Raw genomic sequence first — 13,379 nt, 5'->3', positions numbered from 1 at the left:
GTGCTGGGAGGGCAGGTTAATTGACTGAATTACTTTAAGCTGCTGCACCTTATTTGTAATCAAGAGCAAGCTTTTTTTGTTAAGCCTCTGGGAATCTGCTCTTGAACTTACTGGGAAATCAGGTATGTATTTGTCCTCTTACAATGAGCAATATTAATATTCACCTGACCAAAATTGGGATGTTTAGTTTCTAGCTACTAGTGTAGCTGTACTAGTGCTATCCTGTAATGTAGAGAAGGAAAGCTGTTATTTGTTGTGGTGCAGTGTACTCCTGGTCGAAGCAAGGTAAGCTCTAGCAGTATACATTGTGGTCTATAGGAAGGGTATGCATTGGCGCAGCTATAACTTTAGCTGGCCACTGATGACAAGAATGGGGGCAAATATCCTGTGTAAACAAGACTTTTTAGATTTTTTTTTTTTACTTATAAAAACCTAAATGGCCTTGCATCCAACAAAGACCACCTCTCTCCCCATGTGATACTGGCTCCACTGTGACCAGTGAGGGTAGTTGAGCTTGAACTCCTTTAATATGAACCAGAGGGAGCTGCTCACAGCAACATTCTCTGTACAGGACCCTTTGGCAAACTTTCTGCTGTCACCTTAAATCATATATTATTTGTGCCCCTTTACTGGCCTGGATGAAACCCCTTTAAACAACAGTAGAGCAAACAACACAATTCTGGGTTAATGAAGTCATTCATGCAAAAAGTAATTAAACTTCCAGGACACTCAAACAATTAGCAGAACCTAGCAGTTGTTTGAATGCTGAAGACCATGATTCCTGGTTTAATAGTCAATCAAACTTGGGTCTGTGGTGCTGGTGGTCTTCCTTACGGGCCCTAATCCTGCAAACTGTTTGGCACAGAAGGACCCCTCTAGGCAGAGCCCTGCTGAGTTCAGAGGCTTGTCCATGAGCAGCAGCTCACAGTACCGAGGCAATAGTATGTGATATGCAAGTCTGGATTGTGTTGTGCAATCTGATAACTGACTCACTTTTGAATGTCATGAAAAAGTCCCATAGAATTTAAACCAATAGGGGTCTCTAGAAATAGTTAAATCGACCCTTTCCACATTGGTTCAAAAAGCCTCTCCATCCCTATAGCAGGAATATAGGTGTCTACTGAATTCTAAAGGAGGGGTTAAAAAATTCTGTAGAACAATTATCAATTCGCTAGGACGTTAGGGAGGGGCGTGGTAGGAATTTGCGTATGTGGTGTTTTTAATCCGTAGCTGGATGCCTGCTTGTATTTGTCCACAGCCCGTTCGTGGCTTGTCTGTAGCCTCTATTGTGCAGAGCATAAAGCTTGTGCATTGTGCTGCCTCTATTTGCACCGCAGTTTTGACTGTTCGTGTTTGTACGCTAAGTGTCTGTGGTCCTGCGTGGCTTAATGCTGCGTGGAGCGGGCGCTCGCTCTGTCTCAGCGCAGTTCTACCTTAAGGGGCTCGTTGACATCAGCTGAGTGGGCTGGCCTGTGTGGGTGGGATTTCCTGTGCTGGAGGTCAGCTGTTCTCAATCCCTCTTTCTCACTCCCTTTCTCTCTGTCTCGTCCCTTCTTTCCCCCTCTCCCTGCCTCGCCGGGTCCTCGCATCTCTCTCTCCCTCCCTTCCCTCCCTCCCTGGTGCCTCTTGGGTTGGAATACATAGTGATGTGTTACCTACAGGATGCCCAGCAGCACTGGAAAGAGGTTTAAACCCACTAAATACATCCCTGTCTCCACTGCAGCTGCCTTACTAGTGGGTTCGACTACTTTATTTTTTGTTTTCACGTAAGTAAAGCCGGGCTTCTCTCTGTGGAGGGTCTGGACTGGGTGACTCTGGCTGCGGGGGGGCAGTTTGGCTGGGGTTGGGCTGCCACTGTCTGGGTTGCTGGGGGGGTTCGTGGCTTGACAGCTCCTCAAGGCCCCTGACGCTGCTGCTGCTCCTGCTCTCCCCACGCCTTTTGCTATCCCTCCCTGGCTTCTGTCTGCAGAGGTTTGTTCTGTTTCCCAAGCATAAAAATGTGTCTGACTGTTAGGGGGTTTATTTGCCATGAAATGGTGGCGCTCTCAGACTCTGGCAGCTGCTGCCTGTGCACACCAAAGGCGCCAATTAACTATCATCCTCTCCCCCCTTATATGCAAATAGAGTCAATTTGTGTGTGTGAGAGAAATCTATCTGCAGAGGTAAAATGGTCTTGTGCCATTAGAAATTAAATCTGGCCAAAGTCTGGGGGAGAGAAGTGGGGGAGAGAAGTGGCCTTTTTGTATTGAAAATCTCATGGGTTTCTGGTTTTTTGTTTTCTCTTTGGTGTTTTGTTTTTGTTTTTTTGGTTGGTTGGTTTTCTTTATCAGCATCTCAGAAGAACCCCCCCTCCCCCAATAATTGATGTATCTTTTTACATAACTGTCTCTGAAGCTTCAGAATCTGATATACAGACTTAGGTTTTGGTTTGTGTTGTTTCTGCCCCCCCCCCCCCCATCCCCGGCAAATCTTTCTTTCTTTTGCTCATTTCTTCTCCCCTCCCCCCATTAGATGCAAAATTATGCTCTGGCTCGGAAGACACTGGCTTGCAGCTCTCCAGTAGTCATATTAATATGTGAGTCGTGTCCTGCTCTAGCTCTCTCTCCCCTCTCTTTATGTTAAATTGAGTTAGAGACTGTTTAACCCTATTTTTGCTTGAAATACTGGAGTTTGCTTGCAAAGGTTTTTTTTTTCCTATAGAAGAGGTGTCAATAACTTAATTCAAGTGTGTGTGTTCCAAACTGTCTTTATGGGGTTGTTGTAGTTGATTGAAATGTGCTTCGATGCATATTCCCTCTCTTCTAGAAATGAAAAGCTTCTTACATGGATATGAACTAGAAGATTCATACTTCATTGCTTTATTTTGAAACTTTGTATGTATGATATTTTATCATGGTTGAATTTTAAATTGATCCCAGGAAAACTCAGCACTGCAGATTGCCGTTTAATGTTGGGAGTATACGCTTGTGTCTGCTATCTGGATTGGCTGTAATATGATTTTCAATACTGTACTGTACCAGCAGTTTAGGGTGTTCATTAGCCTTTGAGTAATATTAAGAATTTCAGAATAAGATACAAATGTTGGTTATATTGTATTATAGAAGGAGCTTTTGACACTGGCACAAATGCCTTTGACCATAACTTTCTTTATTTTTATTAGTGCTTTCAGTTAGAAGAAATTGCCAGCTTTAATACTGTCCTTCCTTGTGACTGGCACTCTAAGAATTGCTGCAAGCTTTACAGGCCTGCCATTCATCATTTGAGTATCTAATTATAGCTGATTGTACACAGACCGACATAGACAAAGGTTGTTTTATGTGTAAGATTTGGTTCAGATATTTCAGACTGACATTGCGTGGCTTTTAAGAAGTCTTCATGGTTCCATGCCCTTGTACCTTACATACTAATAGTCTCTGTGATGTTCAGTTCTAATTATTGAGGGTTCGGGGGAAGAAAGCTTACTGTGACTTTTGCGCAAAGTATGCTTGCAACTTAAATGATCTCTTGGTACTACCATAATGTTTCACAATATCATAAGCAACAGATGTGTATACAAAGGGATATGACCATTGCTTTGGAAGTATGAGTATATATTTATTGGGTCGAATAAGAGACTTGGAACATAGTGCTACGAACAGTCAATGACTAAAAGTCTTCCTCAATCAAGCTTACTATAATGTATTTAATATATACAGTCTCGTAGCATCTATTTGTGCTAAGAGGGAAGTATCCTTATTTTTCCATTATAAGAGAATAAGTTGTTTTTAAAGTCACCTTTACTCTATTGTATACATCTAAGTCTAGTTATTTCTATTATTATTGAACAAGTCCATTCAGATAAATGATTTTTAGGCCCTCACCATACTGCAGCTTGAACCAAGCCAGCAACAACTTAAAAAAATACAACCACATAATTGTTACAGTTGTTATCAGGCTTCCAATGCACTTTGCTTTTTCTGAGCATAGTTCTAGTCCCAGAACACCCTTGCCTGCTGTTCTTATAAATCAAGACTTCATGGAGTAGCAAGTAGGTGTGACTGGACAGGGCCGTAGATTTGTCATTTGTCAGACCAGCACGTGCACAAACAAGGTCAGTTAAATAATTGGTTTTCCATCTTTCACTAGCTTTTCAATCAATATTTTTATTGGAATACAAACAAGTTTTTTGACTTGCATTGGATAAGTGAAGGTAGAGTCCATGTTTGGCTTCTCCAACAACTCTCTCTCTTCACCTTAGTAGCTTGTTCTACAGATCTTGGCAGCATCTCTGCAAGGCTGGGATTGTGAACCAGATCTTCTTCTCCATTGACTTTAGTGGAGCTCTGATTTACACCAGCTGAGGAACTGGTCCTAAATGGCTAAACCTTAGCAGGATTGAATTGGATTTATGACAATCGTAACATGAATGTGCGTCAGCTGGAAGGGTCCAGTTTTAAGATTTTATCAACACTTCACTATTTCCTTATTTAAAACTTCCAATTCTTAAGGCAGATATTCCTGTGACATGAACTTCGGTGCCCTGGCAAGACTGACTGACTGAGGTCAGAAAGCAAATGTTCTTGTGTATTACACCAAGTTAACATATAAATCTGTAGTTGATGGATTTTCTTTTGTAGAAAAGCAAAGTTTGTGTTGTAAATGGCTTGTGTAGTTTTTGTAAAGTCTATCCATGAGGAAGTTTGTGTGGAAGGTTTTTTTTTCATGAGAGTATGCAGTTTTGAGAGTTCAGTCTTAATCTTTCCCTGTTCGCTGTATAGGATGTTGATCAGGTGGTTTCAGAGTTTCTTTGAGAGTGTGTGGCACAATCTCTCAGCATAGTCTGTGTGATATGTAGATTGTAATGGATTTTTTACCTTTAGTCCTTCTGGTATGATGTCCATCTATTTGCATTTGGAAAATGTAGGACATTCTAATCAGGATCTTAATCTTCCTTATGTTGGGAATCTAATAATTAAGATAATCTGACTTTGGTTAAACATGAGAATACTTTACCTAGCCATCTATCACTTCCAAGCCACTTACTGAACTACTATACAGAGAATACTGAAAACACTTGAGAGTAACTTTACTCTTATTAAAAAGTGCTGAGAATGTGAATGAGACCACTCAGGTGTCTAAGTGCTTGCAAGTTTAAGCCTTATGTCATTAGTAAATGTCTTCCTCCACATGAAGAGCTCTTTACATTTAAAAAATGAAGGCCAGTCTAAGCTTTTTACTAATTAAATTTTTATTTTTAGCTTCTGTCTAAAAACTTTGCTAAATCATAGAACATTTAAAATACACACTACATAGACATTGGCATTAGCGTTATTCCATGGTGCTGCTAATCAATTGTACTCTTATGCTTTAATTCAGGCAAATTCCATTATGGATTTTTTTCACTACTACTTTTTCACCAAGACATGTAGGGGAGTGTGTGTGTGTGTGTGTGTGTCGTCCCCCGCCCCCCCCCCCCTTTGGCTCTTTTGAGAAGAGTTAAATTTGTTAATCAACAGAATACAATATTTTTCTTAACTTCTTTCATGAAAGATGGGGGTTTTATGCCTCTGATCACAGACTATCACGATGTAAACATGGGGATGTTCATCCAAAGAACCAGACTTTTGCCATGAACTCTCACCCCTTTATGTATTTTAAATTGCATAATTGCAGTTATACAATTAAGGGTTTTATACTTTACCAAAGTGTATGTGCTGTAAATGCACAACTGCATACAGTGAAATGTGATTCTGTAGTGAACAGAATGAAAAGAGGAAGATAACCAATCTTATTTTTGCCACTTATTGCAGTTTTTAGTACTGAATGATTTGAACTTGTGGATTTTTAGTCTGGTAGCTTTGATAATCAGAATTGCAGGTAGCCCAATATGCTAGGAGTGCAGGGTCTTAAACAAAATAGTGTGGCAATACATGTAAGTGCAGAGAAATTAGGAAAAGCTTTGAGTTCTCACACTGAATAGTAAACATCAGAAATTTCTGGTGGTGCCACTTACTGAAATGGAATGAGGAGTCCTTGTGGCACCTTGTGTAATCCTGGTTCTAGGAACATTCTGTGACTCAAACACCTTTTAAATCATGGCAGGAACGTGAACCTTAATAGAAAGACGTTGCAGAAATGGTGGCACTGAGATCATGGGTCCCTTCTGCAGTAAAACTTGTATATTGGGGTTTAAACAAGGGTAATAAAATGGGAGAACTTTTAGTAAAGAGAAGATTCAAAAAGTGGAAACTCATTCAATAAATGTAAAAGATAAAACTTCAGCTTGGTTTTTATAGAGAGGAAATAAATGGAATGTACTCATAGGTGTATGCAGCAGACATTCTGGGGCTGCAATCTGTGGCTCACTCTTTTTTTTTTTTTTTTACAGGACCATCCCAGAGAAAATAGACTTAGACTAATGGGGATGCAAGGAGAGAGAAATTTGAAGATTGGGTCACAGTAGGAGTGAAAAGAAAATAGTGACCATCTGAGTTAGAGATGGAGGGAAACACTGTTAAAATGAGGAGTTCACTACCTCTAAAATCTGCTTAGGGTGGTTAAACGAACTAGTGGCTTAATGTTCTCAGTGAAAAGTCCTCTTGTGAAATTCACTTCTCCCGCTGGTCTGATAGCCTGTCTGGTCAAAACCTAGTAATTGCTTTTTGCAGAAAACTTCAATTGTTTTCTAAAAATGTATTGTGAAAATTTGATTTGGTTTTCCTCCCTCTCCCACTGGCAAAATGGGAAGGGGAAAATACAATTTTGAACAAATCTTTCACAAATTTTCATTTGACTGAAAACATGGTTTAAGATGTTTTGAAATGAAAAACTTCACTCAGCTCTGACAATTTCTAGAGGATGGTGGAGGATGTAAATACTGGCTTAGTGTGTAGTTATGTCTCCCTCTAGTGGATTGGCCTCTGCCCAAAAGCTTGTTAGGTGCAGCTAAAAGGAGTTCTTGGGTATTAGCTCTCCTTTAGCTCACTTGGTAGCAGCCTGTGGTTTTGGTGCTGAAAGTTCCAGATTTACTGCAGCACGGGTGGAAGTTCCTTATCCAAGCTTTTTGTGTCATCTTTCTTCTTTGTTGGAAAAGATGATAGCTGTTTGAGACACAAGACACATTTTACAAATCTAAAAATAAAAAATGGTAGTCCCCTGCTACCTCTGTACCCCTAAGAGGACATCTGATGTTGGTTATCTGATGCTTGATTAACTCCTTTCCTTCCTCATACCACACACTTTCTTTCTGGAAAAAAACCCCAAGATCCTGGCACCCTGTGTGCTAACGACCTCAGAACTGTTTTGCCTGTCTGCACTGGATTGTGAACTCCTTGAGACCAAGAGAATGTGTCCTCTAAATGTACATGTGGTGCCTCCCACCTGGTTAGCACTTCATGAATAGTCAAATACAAATGTTTCTGTAGTACAGTGATTAAAAAATGGAGGGATGCTGTTTTGATGGGAATAGACAGGTGTAGTTAACAGGCCCACTTCTAAATGTGTGGGTCTTTTTCCACCACCCTTGAAGAATTGCTGTTGCTATGAGCAAGTTAGCTATTAGCTTTAACTTCAAAATTGCAACTGCCTCACCCAAACAGAGCTCATCAATCATTAGTCTTGAGCACACTGTTTTCTGCACCTTCTTAAGAAAGCATCAAGGATGCTGACTGGAATAAAATTAGCTAAATGTTTAAGCTGCTTAGTTTACTGGCTTGAGAGCTGAATTCTAGCATTCACATTCAGGCCATATCTACACGTATTAAACATGGCTAACACTGTTTTCCTAAAGTTAGCTAACGTGTTCGTCTGAGTGTAGTCAAGGTCGTTGTAATTGTAACATGCTAGCTGCTCAAGGGGGAGTTTAGAGTTTACCGTGATCAGTTAACACACATTAACTACAACTTGCCTTATTTACACTAAGATGCTAACATCTTAAAACACCTTTTCCTAATGAAGATAACGCCTCCATGGCAAGGACCTTGTAGAGCAGTATGGAGGTTTAGTTGTTAGATCTGATCTTTGAACCATGTCTTCACTACAAAAAGTGTTCTTACATTGAGACAGTTACCTTGTCTCCATTAAGATTTTTATATGAAAACCTCTCAATTAATGTAGTAGATGCAGATGCTGGTTAGGGGGCATAGGGTTAACCTCTATTAGTTTTTACCTCAATACAGCTATCTGTTCTGTGTTTCCAGTGAAATTTTAAGTTGTGATCACTATCTAGATGAAAAACACACATCTCTTTTTGCAATGAAGACCGTCTCCAATCTCCTTCCAAGTAAATTTTCTGGCACCTCTGTTACTTCAAAATCAGTAAACAGATACTAAATAATGACCGTTTCCTATCCTCTGTCCTCCATTGCTTACTTTAAACCAAGAAGTTTAACAGGAATGTCCTCGCATTCCTTTCTTGTCTGAATATTGTTAATTTCCAGAAGCTAGCTTCTGCCACACCCAGGTTAGCTTTATTTGTGTAATGGCATTGTCTTTTTAGAAGATCATAAATCTTTCTAAAGAGTATAAAATTCTCTAGCAAGAGTTTTCCAGTATTTCCTCCCTTTTTTTTAATTTACAACATTGACTTAAAATTCTGACTCCGAGCCCAAATATCTTTTCCTGAAAAAACCACACATCCCTGCCTGTTGAAGCTGTGCCAGACAAATCCCTACTATAGATGCAGCTTGCTGTGCTGTGGAGTGAGTGCACCAAGGTGTCTTGGCACCTCTCACTTTGCAGTGTGCACAGCAGAAAACAGCAGGAACAGGGGACTCACCAGCTGCCCTGGTGACCCCGCAACCAAGAGGAGAGTCATGCTAACACTGGCTCAGATCAGAAAACAACTAGATCCTCTCCGGTTGGGTGCGCTTGGGTGTGATCTGGGCCTAAAAATTAGGCCTGAGTTGCCTTTTCTCCAGAGCTAAAAACATGCATCTCTACCACTTGAGCTAAAGAGTCCGATTCTCCAGCTGTGGGGGTGAGGGCATAAGATCCTCCTCTGCAGATGAGCTACAGAGGGAGGGACCGGTAACATTCACCTGAGTTACTCTGACCCTGCAGGCATGCAGAGTGAGATTTCAGTTGCCATCAAAATGCATTTGTAAAAATGTTCTACGTAGTTGAAAACTAGTTGAAAGCAGTCTCATACTTGTAAAATGGATTTATCTGCACCACAAGTTGCGCTAGTTTAACAAAAGGTGTGATATACAAAATTTAGTTAAACTGGTGCAAACTACTGTGTGGGCACTTGTATCGGGTTAAAACTGGCCATAGCAGTACAGCTTGCAACTGTGAATTTAGCGATGCAAGCTAAACGACTATAAACCTGGTTTAAATTAATGTAAGAGTATCCACAGCTAATGCTGCACCAAGTTAACTAAACTGGTGTAAAATAACACCTTTCCGTTAAAATGGTGCAACTTCCTGTGTAGATAAGCACTATATTAAAAATAAAAAAATCTTAAACCCAAAAGGATTCTTGCTTAATATGACGTTGAACTTGAAATTAACTCTCCGGCATAATTACTAAAAGTTCTAGCCTGAGATGATACTGAATCATGTGCATCTGCAAATGTATTATAAGAGCTTTTAATCTCTTATATTCTGAAAGCCTCTTTGGTGGCAGGTTTGTTTTTCTTTTCTTTTTCATGAGTGAGAGAGAGATTGCCTTCCAGTTGGGAAGATAAATGGAATGACTCTGGAAACGGTAAGGTCTTTCAGATGGAAATAATCAAGGTGTAAATTTTAAGGCGTGCCAGTGTCTCGGACATATGTTTATTTGTATCAACCCAAAGACGTGCCCTTTTAAAAAGGCAAAATAGTGGCAGTTTTATTGTGGGTTTATAGGTTCTATAAGATGACACTAGCCAGCACTTGTCATGTGAGACACAAATCCAGGCTATCTCAGTGGTAAAGTCCATTTACCTAGAGTGTGAAAGGTGATTTTATAATGGACTATAACATGGTTTTATTATAGCCAGTTCCCATGGAATCTATGGCTCTTACTCATGTGCAGTCCAACGGATCTAGCATGCTTGGTTTTCTTTTTGAGGAGCAGAAATCCATTCACGTGCAATAATGAACAAAGTCTATGATCAGTGTTTATATGCTCTTGTGGACTAAGAGGGAAACAGACAAAACATTAGGGCCTCTAAAGGTGAAAGTTTTATCCACAGTTGAAGGCAGTAGGCAGCACACATGTTTAAATTCTTAATTGACAGTAACAAATAGCTAACACTTAACATGGTACTTTTCAGCCATAAACTGTGTAATCAATATTATCCCCATTTTATAGGTAGAGAGTTTGAGGCACAATGGTGATTTGTCCAGTGTGTCACAGTAGAGGCTTGTTCACACAGGGGAAAAATTCAGACTAGCTAATATAGAATAGCTATTAAGCTAAACTGCAAAAAGGCTCTATTAGTATGGAATAAGAGACTATCTACACAGACATTGATGTGGAATAGCTATTATGCTTTAAATATACATCCTAGCTTTTTCACACAACTTGCCTGTAAATTTTCTGTGAAGACATGGGAACACTCAAGAACACTGATCCAAATTCACTTTTAAACTATATAAACCTCATCAAACCCTTGTTTGGATGCTCCTATTCAGAATTAAAGTGACCTTTGGAAATGTATTAAGCTAAACTGAATTAAGGCTACTTTAATTCTGAATAAATGTCCACATTACATTCACACCTTTAGTTAATTCATTATTTTTTCTTAGTACACAAACCCTTTAAGAAGCAGAGTCAGTCTTCCTAATTACGCAGATTAGGTCTTCCATCATTTGTAGAACCTAGTTACTTGACAAGACTATTTCCTGTGTGCCCTCTTATTTTAAGTGTTGTTTTTCTCTTCTCTACCACCAAGAGATGCATGTGGACTGAGAAGAGACTATATTAATCTCCTTTCAGTAGCTATTTTTAATGCAATCCTCACTGTGGTATTGGAATGCTAATCTAGTTTGAAAAGTCAAAATAGCTAATCTTATGAAAGTTATCTCTGCATGTTGACTGCAGCTGTGGCTGACCAACATGTGCAATTTATGCCAGTAGCAAGTTCCTTTAATTTTCTTAATGAACAGAGATTAGGAATCTTGAGGCATACAGAAATAGAGAGTAAAACACAGTGCTGTCTGAATTAGATGAGTGTAAGCCTCTAGTGTCTGTACTTGGTTATACCAAAGACATTTTTTGGCTTAGGGTCTTTTATGGAATATTAGTTGACTTACAGTCCATGTTTGAAAACTATGCTGGGCATGCTCCCTTTGAACATTTTCATAGAGATTGTTTCTATTTATAAACAGCCTGGGAACAAGCTCCTTTGGTCTCTGGATAAAGTAAACTACAAGGGTTGCTCATTCAAAACAAAATAATTCTTAAAAATTTTAACTAATTCAGAATTGCTAGGTCCCAACCGTCTTAAGGTTTGTCTACATGGAACAGTTGCTAGTTTTACGGTTATGTCCTTGTGTGAACATTGAGTGGCTTTTCAGTGTAACTTATACCCTTTTCCCAAGTGATTTGATGAAAAAAGTGTCCATGTAATGCCGTATCTGTCCTATATATCTGTTTGAATTCACATATTGGATTATGTTGAACACTTTCTCATGTAAAAAAAGGCCTTAAAAGTTGAAAGGTAGCATTACATTGCTGCAAGACTCTTGGAGCTGAACATGGGGAGTGAAGTAGTAGTGATGCAGCAAAACTTTGGTGTCACTGCTCCGGTGTCTGTTTTTATATTTTTCCCTCCCCATCAAGCAATGCCAGGTGAAATTGATCTAAGGTTAGACAAGTGGAGTTATTACACTCTCAATAGGTATCTTAAATTACACGAAGAAAAAACCCATTTGGTGAATTTAGTCACCAGAGAATATATAATTATGAATAAAGATACATTGACATTTTATCCACCTCTGCCAAAAAACCTTACAATCCATATGGTAATAAAGCATGTAATAGTTTGACACAGTACAGATAGCCTGCTTCCAATTAAAAGGAAACCCACTTAGCAATGGGAAAGACATTTTTGCGAACATCTGACTTGGTGATAATAAAAATCAACTCATATGACTAGACAACAGCATCATGCATGTTACATAAATCTTCAGTTTGCAATATGTGTCCAGATGGAATATTTCATTAGCCCCAGATTGCTCTCCTCCTACTGCAAGTAAAATATGCCTAGACTAAGGTAACAATTATTGGGGCGTAAACTACTTATTTATAGCTGGATGTTAATGTACACATCTAGTGTAGATATCACTGGGAATGCTACCCTTTATCTCATCATGTGTACTGGCTGCAGATATCAAATAAAACTTGTATTAATTCAATTTAGGAATTATCTTGGTTACTTTCAATCATAGCTAAATAGTAAATACTTTATTTTGTTAATAGATTCCAAATGTGAAATCATTATTAACTATTTGAGATTTACTCTTATGTTCTGAGGCTTCCCAATGGCCTGAATCATACTGGAGATAGTAGGAGAGTCTCTCAGAAGTTCTAAGGCTAAATCACTGTACATTAGTGTGAGAACAGCTGCTTTATACAGAAACTTATTAATTATTTTACCATACCTGTTACTGTCTACACTAAAATGTCACTTTGGCCAATGTAAGTTGCCCACTACACCGACTTAATAACTTCACCTCCATGAGAGATGAAGTGCTTAAGTCATTGTAGTTAGTTCAAAGCAGTGTCTGTATACACTGCATTGCTTACATCACCTGTTGCTATCCAGACCCGTAGTGTGGGATAGAGGGGAGGGGGTATGAAGGAGAGCCCTGGCAGCAGGGCTCCATCTGTCAGTGACCCACAATGCCAGTTAAATCAGTGTAAGTGCTCTTGGTTAGGATGCGCGCCACCGACGGAAGGAACATAGTGTGGACATTAAAAATTGAATTAATCACTGTGGTGGCTGTATGTCGACTTAATTTTTCAGTGTAGTCATGCCCTTGGTCTAATAGTGTTTTTTTTTCCAAACACTTCCCAGTAAAAATAACCTTCCTTTGTTTTAGTACTTAACATTTCAGTGCTAAGGATTAATTCCCTTATCATGCACTTCACTAGACAAGCCTCTTCCACACATGCCAGAACAATCTGAATTGCAATTCACAAGGTGGTGCGCACTTGATTATTTTCAAAGTAGGAGCATCTTCCTCCATTTGGAAATGGCTTTGAATTAACTGCTCCTTTCTATGTAGTAGGAGTTAACTGCATTTTGCTACAGAATTATCAAGACTTGACAATTTAGGGAAAAGTTACTGATACCTTGTGAAATAACAATACTTTAAGCGGTTTCGGTCTGTTTTGGTCACACATTTGTTTATGTTCAGGATTGTTTCAAATAAGTTATTGAGGCAGTTTGCTGTTCAGGCAAATGAAAAAA

General features: G+C 39.2%; 1 protein-coding gene across 4 annotated transcripts in view; it reads left to right on the top strand.

Moving 5' to 3' along the window:
• The first annotated feature begins 1,533 nt into the window (after positions 1 to 1,533).
• ZDHHC8 (zinc finger DHHC-type palmitoyltransferase 8) overlaps positions 1,534 to 13,379 on the top strand; it is a 227,146-nt gene continuing 215,300 nt past the window's right edge. The window contains exon 1 of one of the 4 annotated variants that reach the window (XM_044990110.1): positions 1,534 to 1,766. In XM_044990110.1, coding sequence (XP_044846045.1) covers positions 1,663 to 1,766 — 104 coding nt within the window. In that variant the 5' untranslated portion in view covers positions 1,534 to 1,662. The remainder of the gene's footprint in view (positions 1,767 to 13,379) is intronic. The other 3 variants (XM_044990115.1, XM_044990114.1, XM_044990112.1) reach the window with 3 other exon arrangements.

This window comes from Mauremys mutica, chromosome 16 (assembly GCF_020497125.1).
Source record: "Mauremys mutica isolate MM-2020 ecotype Southern chromosome 16, ASM2049712v1, whole genome shotgun sequence".
In the NCBI taxonomy this organism is placed as follows: domain Eukaryota; kingdom Metazoa; phylum Chordata; order Testudines; family Geoemydidae; genus Mauremys; species Mauremys mutica.
The sequence above is the reverse complement of the archived record's forward strand: the minus strand, read 5'-3'. Positions and strand labels throughout refer to the sequence as shown.